General features: G+C 43.7%; 1 protein-coding gene across 8 annotated transcripts in view; it reads right to left on the reverse strand.

Annotated features, from left to right (window-relative positions):
- Positions 1–17,475, reverse strand: part of LOC124884235 (unconventional myosin-XVIIIa-like) — a 242,600-nt gene that overhangs the window by 136,716 nt on the left and 88,409 nt on the right. For all 8 annotated transcript variants that reach the window (XR_007042406.1, XM_047392030.1, XM_047392024.1 and 5 more), the window contains 6 exons: positions 16,794–16,935; positions 16,552–16,711; positions 15,790–15,976; positions 8,498–8,702; positions 7,741–7,850; positions 2,199–2,264 (listed from right to left, as the gene is read on the reverse strand). Coding sequence is in view for 7 of the 8 variants with exons in the window: in XM_047392030.1 (XP_047247986.1) it covers positions 2,199–2,264; positions 7,741–7,850; positions 8,498–8,702; positions 15,790–15,976; positions 16,552–16,711; positions 16,794–16,935 (870 nt within the window). In the remaining variant the exon portion in view is untranslated. The remainder of the gene's footprint in view (positions 1–2,198; positions 2,265–7,740; positions 7,851–8,497; positions 8,703–15,789; positions 15,977–16,551; positions 16,712–16,793; positions 16,936–17,475) is intronic.

Here is a 17,475-nt window from a genome sequence, read left to right on the forward strand (position 1 = left end):
TGACTAAAACAAAGGAGATGATTGTAGATTTTAAGAGAAACAGGAATAAGTCAAAAACTATTTCTATCATGGGAGAAGAAGTGGAGGTGGTGGAGGAGTATAAATACCTCGGTGTTCACCTGGACAACAGACTAGAGTGGAGATACAACTGTGAAGCCATCTACAAGAAGGGACAGAGCAGACTGTACTTAGGTCCTTTGGTGTTTGCAGCAAGATGCTGCATGTCTTTTATAAATCTGTTGTGCAGAGTGTGATCTCTTCTGCCATCATCTGCTGGGGTAGCAGCATCAGAAGGCTGGCTCTGTTCTGGGGACTCCTCTGAAACTTCTGGAGATCATTGTGCAAAGAAGGATTCTTCATGAGGAACATTATGGAGAACCCTGAGCATCCTCTTCATGAGACTGTCCTACAACAACAGAGTGTCTTCAGTCAGAGGCTTCTTCAGATCTGCTGTAAGACGGACGCTACAGGAGATCCTTCCTGCCCAGAGCCATCAGCATCTACAGTGGCTCTTTGAAGAAACCTGCATAATATGAGCTATAACAACCTTTAATTTTCCTTTGGGATGAACAAAGTATTTTGAATTTGAATTGAATTTTGAATTTAAATTTCCCTTGGGTTCCATTTTTAGGAAGCTAAAATGTACCCGTCATTTCTATGCCGATAACTACCAGGTTTACTCCCACTATAGTCAGTCATTGTTAGTGCTTTGAAGAAGTAAGATCCGGTATAACTCTGAACACCCTTAATGTTAATGATAAAAGACAGAGGTTTTGCTTTTCAGTACCGGGTTTCCGGTGGGCCGTCCTCTGAAGAGCTTGGCAGATCAGCTCAGTGGTAAAATCCAGTTTTTATCAACTGAAACAACTGGCAAAATTGAAACATGTTTAAAACAAGTCTTTAAATGGTCTTGGCTTTCCAGACTCTGTGAGCCTTTACAGTGGAACCCACTGCCCGTTACCATCAGACTGGCCTTTTAACAGGACAATCTTAAATCTGCTGTGACTGATTTTCATTTAGGGGGAGAATAACAATAAGAAACATTCAAATTACTGTAGGCCTTAAACACAGAGACATAAAATCACAAGAAAACATGGATAATTTTCAGTACTTTTAATGTGCATTCACATGGTTTACCTGATATCAATGCTTGCACTGCCACAACCTCTTTGTGTATTTAAACATGTCGTGTATTCCTGTACAGGCAGAATATTATTAGGTATATGGAAAGAAGATCAGACTAAAAATATCAGTGTATTGTATGTAATACTAAAATAAATCAAAGGAAAAAAAGAAAAATGCTCATGGTGTGAAGAATGAACATTTGTATTATTCATGAGTCTCATCTGGTGTTCAGTTACACATGTGATAGCCAGCCTGGCTAATATGTATACAATAGAGCACAGATGCTCCGCACATCAAACAAAGGTGAACTTCCAGCAAAGTGGCAGAAAAACAAACAGGTTTTCATTCCAAAGACATTTACTACCCTAAAGAGCCAGTAGTCAGCATGCTGTCTTCAAGGTCCCTGAGAGCTGTATATGGAAATAAGAGTAGGAGCAAAACACCTGAAGAAAGCACTGTCCTCTAAATGATTAGCACCTTATTTTAGGAAAAATGGGGTGACTGGAGCATCAAAAAGCTTAACCATAAAAAGATGTTTCCATCTGAAATACAATTTCCAGAGCAAATCTGTTAAGGCTGCATTTCAGCAACAAATGCCCTGACAGCACAGGAGCAAGCTTTCCTGCCATAACCAGGGTTACAGGTTCAGAGGATGTGACATGATACATCCACCCTAAATGATAGAAAATGTGTTGTATCTGTATTGTGTTCATTTGTTATGTCTGACAGTTTTCTCATGACTGGATTGAATTGGAATAATTAGGACAGATCTGAGTCAAATAGACTTGAAAGGAATCTCTAAAAGTGTTTATAATTTTTTCCTGGTGGTTAAGAAAGACATATTTATTTTCGGTGAATTTGGGCTATATAAATAAAGAGAGCTTAAGTCAGCAATGACAGAGTGAAATGAAATGTACTAAAAATTGATCTCTGAGGTGGTGTAGAGACTACAGTAGGAATTTGTGCAAAGTCCTGCAAAACCAGCAAAAATAATTACCTATAATTAATCAATTACAAACAAACAGACAGTTTTTAAACAAAATGAGACATGCATGAGTCTGTGTATGACTCACCTTGCTTAGCCCCAAGTAATAGCTACTCTTCTCCAGCTCCAGGGACTCCAGCAACTCCTCCACTGCCTAAACACCAGCAGGAGAAGTCAGTCAGTAGATGAAGAAACATACCCTGAGATCCCAAGGTTCTTTCTCAATCCAGATATTTAGTTCTTCCTGTTAAAGGGAGTTTTCCTTTCCACTGTCACTACATGCATGCTCAGTATGAGGGATTGCTGCAAAGTCAATGTAAGCGACTGTCCACAACCTCTACATGCTCATCCAGGAGGAATGAATGCTACAAGTCACTGACTGGATGCAATCTGCTGGGTTTCTTCAGATAGAAAAACGTTAAACCAATTTGAATAATTAACTGAATCTGACTGTTTGATAGTTAGGATTAATTGGAATGTATGTACCTGACTTGAAATTTGTATGATTCGACTGAATTGACTGTTGTAAAGTGCCTTGAGACGACATGTGTTATGAATTGGCGCAATATAAATAAAGCTGAATTGAATTGAATTGAAAGCGACAGAGTTTTAATCAGTGCTAAACTAGCACTGTTATTAGAACAGCCTCTTTATTGGTGCTGTTAAACACACACACACACACACACAGCAAAAAACATGTTTCAGTTTTCTGTCACATTTTGCTTGTTAGAGGCTACAAATACTTAAACATATTACCAAAGCTACAATGGAATGGTTAAGATTAAAGCATATTCATGTTTGGGCTGAACAATATACACAATTGTGATGGCAATTGCAAATCAGTGTATACAATATTGCAAATGCAAAGAAATATGCAAAATTTAAAAGAATAAAATATGTCAAGCATGAGGATATCAACTCTACATATTGATAATATATTTGATCAGATAGATGGACTCTATCTAGCCTTAAAGACAACAACTATGTACAATAATGGTGGCTGAGATGCTAACACTGACAGAGAGTCGTGGAGAAATTGTCATGATAAAAAAAAAAAAAAAAGAGAGCCAGAAAAGCTTGAGTTAATACAGATTGATATCTAGATAGAAAGTTTCAGCAAAAGTATCTCAGTTATGCACTACTTATAAAAGGCTATGGGTATTTCACTTTCGGAAGAAATTTCAGGATGAATCTAAAATGCACTATAACCTTTACAGGTGAACTTAATGTGACCTTCTCTAAACTGTTCAATGTTTCAGTGGTTTGTGCACAACTTGCTGTTCTCCAACAAGGAGCTTAACAGCAAAATTCACATTAGGTGTTCGTGCTATGAATTGACAAATACATTTCCTGGTTCAATCAGAATTGGTATTTAAACAGTCCTCCTCATCATGCTGTTTACATTTTACATCACGAGAATAAGACGTAAGCAAAAGTACCTCGCCATTGCAAGGCTTCAAACAGGGTGTTCTCAGACAGAAGTGTCACAGAGTGTCATCAGCATGTTGCAAGAGAGATACAGAGAGACTGGAAGAGCCACAGACAGGTATATGAGTGAACATCCTTTAGCCAAACTCCACACTGATGATTGCTTCATTGTGAACATTGCCCTAAAGAAACGGATTATGAATGCCACTCAACTCCAGGCACATTTAAGGGAGGTGAGAGGAACCCAAGAGTCACGTCAGACCAATTAAAACCATTTACATCGGTGTTCTGTTTGCTCTATGACCTGCAAGGGTACCTGACCACACTCCTTCATCCGACACCTTAACGTGGTGGATGGGTTTGAGGCTATGTTGTTTCGGGCTTAAATGAGTTTAATAGGGTCTCCCGTGGGAAACAGGCTCTGGATGACAGGTCAGTCACAAAGTGGTTCAGGTGCCGTTACAGGGACCAGAGAAACAAGGCACGTGATGTTGCACGGTACACAAAGCTAGGGCCCACCCTGGAGTCAGGCCTGGGGTCAGGGCTCGTTGGCGAGCGCCTGGTGGCCAGGTTACACCTCGCATCATGAGACTGGGCAAAGCCTGAATGAGAAACGCAAGGCCATCCCCCAGTGGGCCTACCACCTGCAGCGGGAACAATGAAGGACCAGTGTACAGAGGATTAGAATCGACGACCTGATCCCCGAACACCTAAGCTAGCTTAGTGACGTAGAATGTCACCACGCCGGGGGGGAAGGAGCCCGAGCTTCTGCGGATGAGAGAGTCGCATCCCTGCACTTTCGAGTCGAGGAGAGGTCTCTGACTGTTGTTTTAGCCTATGGGGACAAGTAGCAGTGAAAGGTACCCATTCTTCTTGACGTCCCTGTCGGGGGTGTTGGAGACTTCAACACCCATATGGGATAAGACAGCAAGTAGGATGTGACTGGGAGAGAGCGGGGTTTTTTTATTGGACTATTGTGCCAGTCACAGATTGTCTATCACAATCTCCATGTTCAAGCATAAGGGTATTATGATCAGTGCACTTGGCACCAGGACAGCCCAGGCCTGGAGGTTGATGATCAACTTTGTAGTCGGGTCTTTGGACCTTTGACCGCATGTCATGTGAAGAGAGGGGCTGAGCTGTCCACCAATCACCACCGGGTGGTGAGTTAGATTTGCTGAAAGAGGCGGAAGCTGGACAGACTTGGCAGGACAAAGAATATAGTAAGGGTCTGCTGGGAACAGCAGGGAAGCAGTGCTTCACCAACAATGTTTACAGTGTGGGTGGGGCGCAGTTGACCTCAATGGAGGATATTATTGGGCGGTGTAAGGAGTGATTTCAGGATCCTGCCATGATGCCTTTCCAGGTGGAAGCAGAGACTGGAAACACAGAGTTGGACTTGTTCATCGCCCTGGCTGAAGTTGCCGTGGTGGTCAAAAAGCTCCAAGGTGGCAAGGCTTTGGGGTGGATGAGATCCACCCTAAGTACCTTTGATCTATGGATGTTGTGGGCTGTCACGGCTGTCACGCCTTTTCAACATCACATGATGGTCAGGGACAGTGCCTCTGGACTGGCAGACCGTGATGGTGGTCCCCCTTTGTAAGAAGGGGAACCGGAGAGTCTGTTCCAACCACAGGGGGATCACACTCCTCAGCATCCCTGTGAAGGCCTATGTCAGGGTGTTGAAGAGGAGAGTCCGGTCCATTGTGGTGAAGAGAGAGCTGAGCCGAAAAGCAAAGCTCTCAATTTACTGGTCGGTCTACGTTCCTACCCTCACCTATGGCCATGAACTTTGGGTCATGACCGAAAGAACGAGATCACGGATACAAGCGGCTGAAATGAGCTTCCTCCGTAGGGTGGCCGGGCACTCCCTTAGAGATAGGGTGAGGAGCTCGGCCATCCGGGAGGGGCTCGGAGTAGAGCCGCTGCTCCTCCACATCGAGAGGAGCCAGTTGAGGTGGCTCGGGCATCTATACCGGATGCCTCCTGGACGCCTTCCTCGGGAGGTGTTCCAGGCACGTCCCACCGGGAGGAGGCCCAGGGGACGGCCCAGGACACGCTGGAGGGACTATGTCTCTCGGCTGGCCTGGGAACGCCTTGGGCTCCCCCTGGAGGAACTGGAGGAGGTGTCTGGAGAGAGGGACGTCTGGGCGTCTCTGCTGAGTCTGCTGCCCCCGCGACCCGGTCCTGGATAAGCGGAAGACGACGAACGAACAATATATAGATATATATCTATATATATCCGACCGTGCCCCTCATGGTGTCCTTGAGGGGGGCACTCCATGAGTACACACTCAGGGGCCCTTTATTAGGGGCCATCTGGTCTTTGTACAGGGGGAGCAGGAGTTTGGTTCGCATTGCCAGCATTAAGTCGGACCTGTTCCCTAAGTATGTTTGACTCCGGCAGGGCTGCCCTTTGTCTCTGGTGCTGTTCATAACTTTGATGGACAGGATTTCTAGTTGCAGCCAAGGGCCAGAGGGGGTCTGGTTTGGAGACCAGTGAATTTCGTTTCTCCCTTTTGCAAATTCGGTGCGGCCTGCTGTCTCCCCATACCCAGGGTTGGAGGGGAGTTCCTGCATCAAGTTGGAGGATCTCAAGAATCTTAGGGTCTTGTTCATGAGTCAGGGGAGAATGGAGCTAGAGATCAACAGACGGATCAGTGCGGCGCCGGTCTGTTGTGGTAAAGACAGAGCTGGGTGGACTATGTTCCTAACCTCACTTATGGGCATGAACTTTGGGTCATGACCGAAAGAGCAAGTTCTAAGCAGCTGAAATGAGCATCCTCCAGGGTGACCGGGCACTCCCTTAGAGAGAGGGTGAGGAACTCAGCCATCCAGGAGAACCTCGGAATAGGGCCGCTGCTCCTCCACTTTGAGAGGAGTCAGCTAAAGTGGCTTGGGCATCTATTCTGAAGGCGGTTCCCGGCACATCCCACCACAAGGTGGCCCAGGACACGCTGGAGGGAACACCTGGTTTGAATGGGAACACCTCAAGCTTCCCCCAGAGGAGCTGCAGGAGCTGTCCGGGTAGAAGCTGCTGAGACTGCTGCCCCGGGGACCCGGGCCAGGATGAACAGAACATGACGAGTACCAGTGTGAGTGAGTGTGTTTTTGTGAGTGTGTGTGTGTGTGTATATATACACATATATAAAAATTTGAATATCATGAAAACCTAATATTTTTGGTCACTCTTTCCACAAAGTGAAGCGCATATATAATATAATCATATAGATTAATTACACATAGAGTAAAATCCTTCAGTCCTTATAGATGGGCTTTTATTATAGATAATGAAAGGCCAAAATTAAATATCTGCCAAATTTGAATATTATAGAAGATGAATAAAAAAGGACATTGTGAATAAAAATTCCAGGCTTCTGAAAAGTATGTTCATTTCTATGCACTTGATACTTGGTTTTGCCTCCTTTTGCATGAATTCATGCATCAATGTGGCATGGCATGGAGATGGTCAGCCTGTGGTTTTGCTGAGGTGTAAAGGAAACCCAGGTTGCTTTGATAGCAACCTTCAGATCATCTGCATTGTTGGGTCTAGTGTCTCTCATCTTCCTCTTGACAATACATTGATTCTATATGTACTGGCCAATCAAGTACAGTAACACCATGCTCGTTGAACCATCTTTTGGTACCTTTGGCAGTGTGGGCAGGTACCAAGTCCTACTGGAAAATTAAATCAGCATCTCTATAAAGCTTGTCAGCAGGAAATGCAGACTGTCACTCTCTCTGTTACAGCCAGTTTGAGAGAGTTTCATAGTTTCACTCTTTTAAATATTGTGTACTGAATATTTGTGAAGGAGAAGCTTGGTGTGAAAAGGTGTGACATCATGGCAGAGCTCTGCCACTTTGTTCTTCCTGGTAACTAAGACTCGAACCAAACAATGACACAAATACTGTGCTTCTTTTTGCAAAGGACCGGCAACAAGCACAGATATTTAAGTGAATAAAATGTGTTGAACGACAGGAACTTGATAACATGATGAACAGCCAGTCAAAGACAAATGTTGATTGTTACTGCTACAAGATCTTATATGCTAAAACACAGTTTACCAGGAAGAAGTTTGGGGGCTGAGGACAGCAACTAACTCATTATCGTCTTGTATATTTACATTTAGAGACTTTAGTTTTTGCTTGTCAACTCAGCAGTCACTAACCAGCAACTTAGAGGAAGGTTGCTAAAGACTCACTCTTTTCTCGTCTAGGACTATGTAGTTGCGTCCATGTTTTTTGGTCAGATGTGGTGCGAGGACATCGAAGCGTCTGCGGAACTCTGAGAACACCATGTGGTCTGGGTAACCTGGAAGCAGGAGGGATTGCAGTAAACCTTAAAGCAATATTGATTATCATGGAAAACCTGGATTTTTACAAAATTTAAAAATGCTGAAAACAGTTTCACTTAAAGTTCTGTTTACTATGATATGCTCAAAGGATTTTGGTAGCGTGACACAGCCCTTGTTAGCCATGCTGTGCTCCGATCTTCATCTCTCAGTTGTTGCTCAACCTTTAGAATTTGGACACAATTTCAAGCTGGTGAACTAGGTGCCCAGGTCAGATCCAGATGGCCCCTAATTCCAGAGGATACCTCCTACCTTCAGCAACACTTCAACACCTTGTCAAAGACAAGGCTGTTCCAGCAAGCTCATCGTTACTACTTGTTGTGCCAGGTGCTAGGGCACTGGTGTTGCCCTTTTTCATGCCTTTAGTCACCATAGAAAAACACAGAGACAGGTCTGATTCACAATAAGTCGAAACGGTGGTGGAAGCAAAACAAACTTCAGAATCTCTTAAAGTAACAGTAAGCTTCAAATGAGAAACATACAAACTTTGTAAATAACATCTTAAAGGGTGAATTATGCATTAAAAGTCCCCTACAGAACATTAGGTTGGTCAGTCATATTTTCATTACTCGACAAAGTTTCAAAGGTTTTAAAATGTCTATCTTACCTTGTCTGTAGATGCGCAGAGCATCTAACAGGTAAGATCCTCGGAGCTGGGCTCTCAGTAAGCCCACATCTAAAGTCATAAGACCTGAGTCAGAGCTCTCTCCATGCAGTACACGGGGGTCACTTCCTCCCACTGCCTCCATTTTAGGCAGCAGGCAATGAACGAAGTGAACCTTGGAACGACGCACCATGTCAATCAAAGCATCCTGAAAACAGAAAGATGGATATTTCCTTTTTGATTGCAAATTAGATAATCCACTGAGGTCAGGTTGCAGTCTGTAAATATGGTGTCAGTTCACTATTGAATTGAATGTTGCTGCAGTTACTCCTGCTCCAGTTCTTTAAAGTTTACAACCAACAGTGTAGCTGTATTTTAAGTTGGCATGGCCAGTTAGAGCTTCTTTTATATGTAAGGTATGTGCAACTACACTGTGTCATCCTTTTATTCCGTGCTCTACATGTCCTCTTTACACCTCAAGAGCAATTGGAAGATCTCCACACAGAATGGGAGTTGAAGTCAACCTTCCAAGTCAACGCCCCTGAACCACCTCGAGAGGAAGTCACAAACCCATAACAACATTGAAATATATAACATGGGATTGCAGAACATTTAGTTAAGCCAAAAGTTATTCATAGCCATGGCACATCAGGATTCAAAATGATTTTTATTCACCCACAAGGATTTTTTCTGATAAGAAATAAGACAGGCATCTTCTCAAAAGATAATAAAACCAATGTAAAAGAAGGATAAGCTTTGAAAAAATAATTGATCTGTTTTAATTTACATTTTATTAAAAAAGGTATGTCTAAAATTATTTACATCCTTCTCAGTAATAATAGGAAAAACATTAATTGGCAGCAATCAAACCATTCGTATAGTTTTTGGGAAGCTTTTTGCATTTATTCTTTGGTATTTTGATGATGAGCTCAAAGTGTTTGAGGCCAGAATAGGGCTGGCTGATATGACCCAAGATCATGTAAAATTAGGTACCTAATCACTGAACCCTATAACCCATTGTTGAACCATGACTCAGACTCTAAACCTTCTTAAAAAACAGTTGGATGAAAACAAACCTTTTAGAAGACCTTCCATATTATCCAACAGTAGAAATAACATGTAATCAGTCAAACTTCAAAACAAAGCTCATGTTGCAACTTGACAACGGTATTTGCAAAAACAACCAATAACTAATATTTTGGAAAAAATACCAATACCAATCCCTGTAACCAATAACCCGCACAGATTGGGACTGCTGACAAATGGCCAGAGCTCAAAATCTGGTAGACTGCCAGCTTTATTTGTTCAGGCTCCAAAAAGTTTTTTTTTTTTATTAGATTGTTAGTCGGTTGTGGCAGATGGCTGTTCACACTGAGCCAGGTTCTGGTTCTGCTGGAGGTGTCTTCCAGTTAAAGGGACGTTTTCCTTTCTACTATCTATGCAGTATGAGGGACTGAGGCAATGCCAGTGACTTGATGCAATCTGCTGGATTTCCTTAGATTGAAAACTTTTCAACCAATTTGAATAATAAACTAAATTTGACTGTATTGTTTGATAACTAGCAGGGTTTCCGCTACATGTAATTGATCGTGGCGCACCGCCACGGCAAAATAAAAGCCCCCACACCTTCGGAATAAAGTTTCATTTTAAATATATACAGTACAGACCAAAAGTTTGGACACACCTTCTCATTCAAAGAGTTGTCTTTATTTTCATGACTATGAATATTGTAGCTTCACACTGAAGGCATCAAAACTATGAATTAACACTGACCTTCATTTCTTAAAGTAATGATGGCCACTCGTTTTTCTTTACTTAGCTGCTTTTTTCTTGTCATAATACAAATTCTAACAGTCTATTCAGTAGGACTATCAGCTGTGTACTGTATCCACCTCCTGCACAACACAACTGATGGTCATGCCAAGAGTGTGCGGAGCAGTAATCAAAGCAAAAGGTGGCTACTTTGAAGGACCTAGAATATAAGACATATTTTCAGTTGTTTCACACTTTTTTGTTCAGTATACAGGTCCTTCTCAAAATATTAGCATATTGTGATTAAGTTCATTATTTTCCATAATGTAATGATGAAAATTTAACATTCATATATTTTAGATTCATTGCACACTAACTGAAATATTTCAGGTCTTTTATTGTCTTAATACGGATGATTGTGGCATACAGCTCATGAAAACCCAAAATTCCTATCTCACAAAATTAGCATATTTCATCCGACCAATAAAAGAAAAGTGTTTTTAATACAAAAAACGTCAACCTTCAAATAATCATGTACAGTTATGCACTCAATACTTGGTCGGGAATCCTTTGGCAGAAATGACTGCTTCAATGCGGCGTGGCATGGAGGCAATCAGCCTGTGGCACTGCTGAGGTCTTATGGAGGCCCAGGATGCTTCGATAGCGGCCTTTAGCTCATCCAGAGTGTTGGGTCTTGAGTCTCTCAACGTTCTCTTCACAATATCCCACAGATTCTCTATGGGGTTCAGGTCAGGAGAGTTGGCAGGCCAATTGAGCACAGTGATACCATGGTCAGTAAACCATTTACCAGTGGTTTTGGCACTGTGAGCAGGTGCCAGGTCGTGCTGAAAAATGAAATCTTCATCTCCATAAAGCTTTTCAGCAGATGGAAGCATGAAGTGCTCCAAAATCTCCTGATAGCTAGCTGCATTGACCCTGCCCTTGATAAAACACAGTGGACCAACACCAGCAGCTGACACGGCACCCCAGACCATCACTGACTGGGTACTTGACACTGGACTTCTGGCATTTTGGCATTTCCTTCTCCCCAGTCTTCCTCCAGACTCTGGCACCTTGATTTCCGAATGACATGCAGAATTTGCTTTCATCCGAAAAAAGTACTTTGGACCACTGAGCAACAGTCCAGTGCTGCTTCTCTGTAGCCCAGGTCAGGCGCTTCTGCCGCTGTTTCTGGTTCAAAAGTGGCTTGACCTGGGGAATGCGGCACCTGTAGCCCATTTCCTGCACACGCCTGTGCACGGTGGCTCTGGATGTTTCTACTCCAGACTCAGTCCACTGCTTCCGCAGGTCCCCCAAGGTCTGGAATCGGCCCTTCTCCACAATCTTCCTCAGGGTCCGGTCACCTCTTCTCATTGTGCAGCGTTTTCTGCCACACTTTTTCCTTCCCACAGACTTCCCACTGAGGTGCCTTGATACAGCACTCTGGGAACAGCCTATTTGTTCAGAAATTTCTTTCTGTGTCTTACCCTCTTGCTTGAGGGTGTCAATAGTGGCCTTCTGGACAGCAGTCAGGTCGGCAGTCTTACCCATGATTGGGGTTTTGAGTGATGAACCAGGCTGGGAGTTTTAAAGGCCTCAGGAATCTTTTGCAGGTGTTTAGAGTTAACTCGTTGATTCAGATGATTAGGTTCATAGCTCGTTTAGAGACCCTTTTAATGATATGCTAATTTTATGAGATAGGAATTTTGGGTTTTCATGAGCTGTATGCCAAAATCATCCGTATTAAGACAATAAAAGACCTGAAATATTTCAGTTAGTGTGCAATGAATCTAAAATATATGAATGTTAAATTTTCATCATTACATTATGGAAAATAATTAACTTTATCACAATATGCTAATATTTTGAGAAGGACCTGTATAATTCCACATGTGTTAATTCATAGTTTTTATGCCTTCAGTGTGAAGCTACAATATTCATAGTCATGAAAATAAAGACAACTCTTTGAATGAGAAGGTGTATCCAAACTTTTGGTCTGTACTGTATATATATACAACTCAAAAAAATAAAGGGAACACTTAAACAACACAATATAAACCCAAGTAAATCAAACTGTCCACTTAGGAAGCAACACTGATTGACAATCAATTTCACAACAGGGGGAAATCTTTGGTGATTAGCAAGACACACTCAATAAAGGAGTGGTTCTGCAGGTGGGGACCACAGACCACTTCTCAGTACTTATGCTTTCTGGCTGATGTTATGGTCACTTTTGAATGTTGGTGGTGCTTTCACATTCGTGGTAGCATGAGACGGACTCTACAACCCACACAAGTGGCTCAGGTAGTGCAGCTCATCCAGGATGGCACATCAATGCCAGCTGTGGCAAGAAGGTTTGCCGTGTCTGTCAGCGTAGTGTCCAGAGCATGGAGGCGCTACCAGAAGACAGGCCAGTACACCAGAAGACGTGAAGGAGGCCGTAGGAGGGCAACAATCCAGCAGCAGGACCGCTACCTCCACCTTTGTGTAAGGAGGAACAGGAGGAGCACTGCCAGAGCCCTGCAAAATGACCTCCAGCAGGCCACAAATGTGCATGTGTCTGCAGAAACGGTTAGAAACCGACTCCATGAGGATGGTATGAGGGCCCGACGTCCACAAATGGGGGTTGTGCTCACAGCCCAACAACATGCAGGACGCCTGGCATTTGCCAGAGAACACCAGGATTGGCAAATTCATCACTGGTGCCCTGAGCTCTTCACAGATGAAAGCAGGTTCACACTGAGAACATGTGACAGATGTGACAGTGTCTGGAGACACCATGGAGAGCGATCTGCTGCCTGCAACATCCTTCAGCATGAGCGGTTTGGCAGTGGGTCAGTAATGGTGTGGGGTGGCATTTCTTTGGAGGGCCGCATGTGCTCGCCAGAGGTAGCCTGACTGCCATTAGGTACCGAGATGAGATCCTCAGACCCCTTGTGAGACCATATGCTGGTGCGGTTGGCCCTGGGTTCCTCCTAATGCAGGACAATGCTAGACCTCATGTGGCTGGAGTGTGTCAGCAGTTCCTGCAAGATGAAGACATTGAAGGTATGGACTGGACGGCCCGTTCCCCAGACCTGAATCCGATTGAGCGCATCTGGGACATCATGTCTCGCTCCATCCACCAATGTCACGTTGCACCACAGATTGTCCAGGAGTTGGCGGATGCTTTAGTCCAGGTCTGGGAGGAGATCCCTCAGGAGACCATCCGCCATCTCATCAGGAGCATGCCCAGGCGTTGTAGGGAGGTCATACAGGCATGTGGAGGCCACACACAATACTGAGCCTCATTTTGACTTGTTTTAAGGACATTACATCAAAGTTGGATCAGCCTCTAGTGTGTTTTTCCACTTTAATTTTGTGTGTGATTCGAAATCCAGGACTCCATTGGTTAATAAATTGGATTTCCATTGATCATTTTTGTGGGATACGGTTGTCAGCACATTCAACTTTGTACAGAACAAAGTATTCAATGAGAATATTTCATTCATTCAGATCTAGGTTGTGCTACTTGAGTGTTCCCTTTATTTTTTTTAGCAGTATATATATATATATATATATATATATATATATATATATATATATATATATACATGCGTTGTTATGTTAGAAATTTAAATATCATGAAACCTTAACATTTACTTTATTTTGAAAAACCAACACCTTCCTGCCTGCTGCTAGAGTAGTGAAAAGCCTGCAAGCTGCTTCAGTTGTTCGTAGAGGGAGGCGAAAGAATTCCACATCCTCTGTTCCTGCTCTGTCTTATTCTGACCGACGGAGCAACTCCGTTATGTTAATTAATGAGAACGGTTCCAGATTCTCCGAGACTACGCTCTCCGTCATTCTCCGTCAAATGTAACTTTTACCTTAATGCCTACTGTTTCAGCACGATGTACCCCCCCAGGCAGGGGGCGTACATCGTGCTGGGGCTGGGATGGCGTTGCCCTTGCCTTGCTGTTGCGGCGCGGTGTGTGGTGGGGGCAGGACGCGGTGGGGCTGTGTGTGGAGCCTGTGCTGTGTGAGTGTTGCTACCTCAGCCTTTCGGGGATGAAGATCACCTGTGGGAGTGTGCCCATGTGCTGTGGGGAGGGGGGAATTCATAACGTTTGGGTTCGGGGGCATGTGTTCGATATCTGTGACCTGGTTGGGAGTGCCCCAGTGGGGAGATTCATGTCGGGGTTCATTGGGGGTGGCACTATATTACTCTGGTGGCGGGCTTGTTTGGACCATGTAAACCCCTCTTTTGTACATGGCCCCCCTCGGATGGAGATGTGGGTCGTTGGGGACAGGGGTGGGGGTGGCCCGGACCAGGTTCAGGTGCTGCACTTGGACTTGGGAGTATAGAGTATGTATGGGGACTCTAAGTGAGTGTACGACGCCCATTGCTGTTTGTCTTTACGTTGGTTGTGTGGGTGTGAGTGTTTTTATGTGTACGCATGAGGGTGGGAATGTGTGATTGTGACTGCATGTGCCTGTTTTTTGTGTCAGGTTGGGTCTTGGGCTGCTCTCTCTCCTGAATCAGTTTAGTCCCCCCATCAAATGAGGGGCCTATTCCCTCCCTGCCACACTACATGCCGGTGGTTGGAGTCTCTGCCCGGCAGTGTACTTGTGGTTCTCGGGGAGTGATATGTCCCAGGGTCTCGGGTCTCTGGGTCCATGGCTGGATTTGCTCGGGCATAGACGGCTGCCGACGGGGCCTGTGGGCACGTCGCTGCAGCTCCATGGGGCTTCTGCACTGTGGCTGCTGTGTGTTTCCCCTGGGACTCTCCCCTACTCTTCTCTGGGTGGGGTTGCGGTAGTCCCAGTGGTGGTGCTCCTGCGGTTCCTGTGCTCTGGGGGGCCTTTTGATGTCTGTGGCTCAGATCTCCTCCGTATCCTTCCCGGGTCCAGGGGGGCGGGCCTGTGGCTCCTCACACTCACTATTGCATATTTTTATGGAGAACCCTTCTATACACAAGCGCGCTCACACTCAGATCCACAGGTGTTTAGATTCAGGTGTTAACAGATGCACAAATGTTCTATATTGAGCCGCATTTACCACTAAATACATCTTGGATTCATAAGTACCATGCACTTTTCTGTAAAAAAGCTGGTAATATGAACATTTCTGCGGGTGTAGAAGCAAGCAGGGTGTTATCTAGTATTCTCTTCATCTTTCTTTCCTCCATTCTATTCTCCTTCTCTCTCCTTATCCTTTTTGCCTCCCTTTCTCTCTTTAGTGCTTCTTTTTTTTTTCCTTTTCATTTCTGTCTCCGTGTCCGTAACAACTGAAATAATCCCAAAGCAGTTTTTAATAAAGTTTCTTTTTATGAATATCAAGCAGAGCTTTAAAGCTTTAGCTGTAATCCTCCACTTGTGAAAGGAAATCTGTTGGGCTTTTTCTTGGGACTCAGACCACAATTCTGAGCTACTCTGCAGGACAGGACACGGTTAAAAAATAAAAAAAATTATAAAAAAAGAAATGCTTTTCATAGCATCCATGGACAGGTACTGAGTTTCTACCTAGTAACAGGTTGGTGTTTTGTGGTGTTTCATTTACTCACCACTTGGAGTTTGACCTGGATACAGTGACTCCTTTTCTTGACAGCAGCAACACCTGTGGTGAAGGTTTTTCTCATGCTGGTGGCTCGCCGCAGAGCAAGCTGAGAACTGCCCTCCAGACCAGCGATAGAGCCCGATAACACTGTGGCCCCACTGGACCGGCTCAGGAACAGACCGCTAATGTTCTTCCTTTGGTGACAAAAAGATGGGTGAAATTTCTAAAATATGTGCATCACAAAGAGGTTCGTGGCACTGACTTTCTACACTCCATATTTACTAGTATGCATCTGTTTGAGCTTATGAGTGATTAAAATATACTGAAAGAACTTAGTAGAAGCAAGCTACTGTTAAAATATCCTTGTTTCCCTAAATGCTTAACGTACGTAATATATTTGTACTAGTTGTAACATTAGACTCCACTTGAAACTGTTTTTTTTATTTAAAAAACTGGGTTATTACAAGCTTAGAATACTCTGGCCAGCTCAGGATGGCAAATAATCAACAAGAATATTAGATGCAATCTTTGGGATTCATTTGCCAATCAAAATGTTTACAAGCTGGCATTTTACAATTAAATAACATTATTTTATTGAAAATATTGTAACTGCTTTTACTTTTTATGAATTGACAAAATCCATCCTTCAGAAGAATTGCACAGCAGCATAATTGTAATGCTGATTTCTTACCAAAGTTATCCCTAATGAGCACAGATATTCTTTGAATAAAATAAATTCTGTGGGGGTGATTGTTGAGGAAAGCCATACTTCTGAGAGTCCTGCAGCAGAGTGGCAGCGTTCTGGGCTGCAGGATTGTTCTTAGCATGGCCCAGCCAGCCTTGAATGTTGTACTCCACCCAGTCTGTTCCATGGCTGTGACCCAGAAGGAAACTGTGGGACTTGTCCCCTCGCAGCAAGAGACTGTCTCCTGCAATAAGAATTAGAATGATCAGCATGGTCAGTTTCTTGGTTCTTGGAGACCCCAGAGAAGGTGATGCACTGAAGACCACCTTTTTTTTCTCCCAGACCAGCACTGAAGTAGCTAAAGAGTCTCTCCAACATGATTTCCTCTGAACCTCCAGGCTTAACACCCTCTTCCTCCATCAGCCATAAAAGACCTCGAGCCTCTTCGATCCTGGAAAATGTACGAACCTGCAGTGAGCACACAAATTGTAAATGGTAAATGGCTTGTACTTGTATAGCCTTTTACCAAGTCCCCCAGAGACCCCAAAGCACTTCACACTACATTCAGTCATCCACCCATTCACACACTGACAGTGGTAGGCTACATGGTAGCCACAGCTGCCCTGGGGCACACTGACAGAAGTGTCAGTATGTCAGTATCAGCTAGTACCATGCAGCCAGTTGTCACAAAATGTTACACAACACTTTATTATTTCAAATCAAGGAGCTGGTTTGCTTTGAAAAGTGAACTGAATTATTCTAAAAGTGATGGTGCAGATTTCTGTGGAGAAGCTATAAGCAGACAGTCGGCTAACTGCAGTAGATGATTTCTTTCACTATGTGTGTATGAATAAAGAGAAGTTCGGATTATACAGTCCAGCTAACAGCAACAAAAAAGTGCACTTCTCTTAATAATATGTATATATAAAATATATAGTAAGAAAATATATTCTTGAATTTTAAGGTAAGCTTCAGCCTGAACCACAATAAAATAATTATAATATTAAA

This window comes from Girardinichthys multiradiatus, chromosome 18 (assembly GCF_021462225.1).
Source record: "Girardinichthys multiradiatus isolate DD_20200921_A chromosome 18, DD_fGirMul_XY1, whole genome shotgun sequence".
Lineage (NCBI taxonomy): Eukaryota > Metazoa > Chordata > Actinopteri > Cyprinodontiformes > Goodeidae > Girardinichthys > Girardinichthys multiradiatus.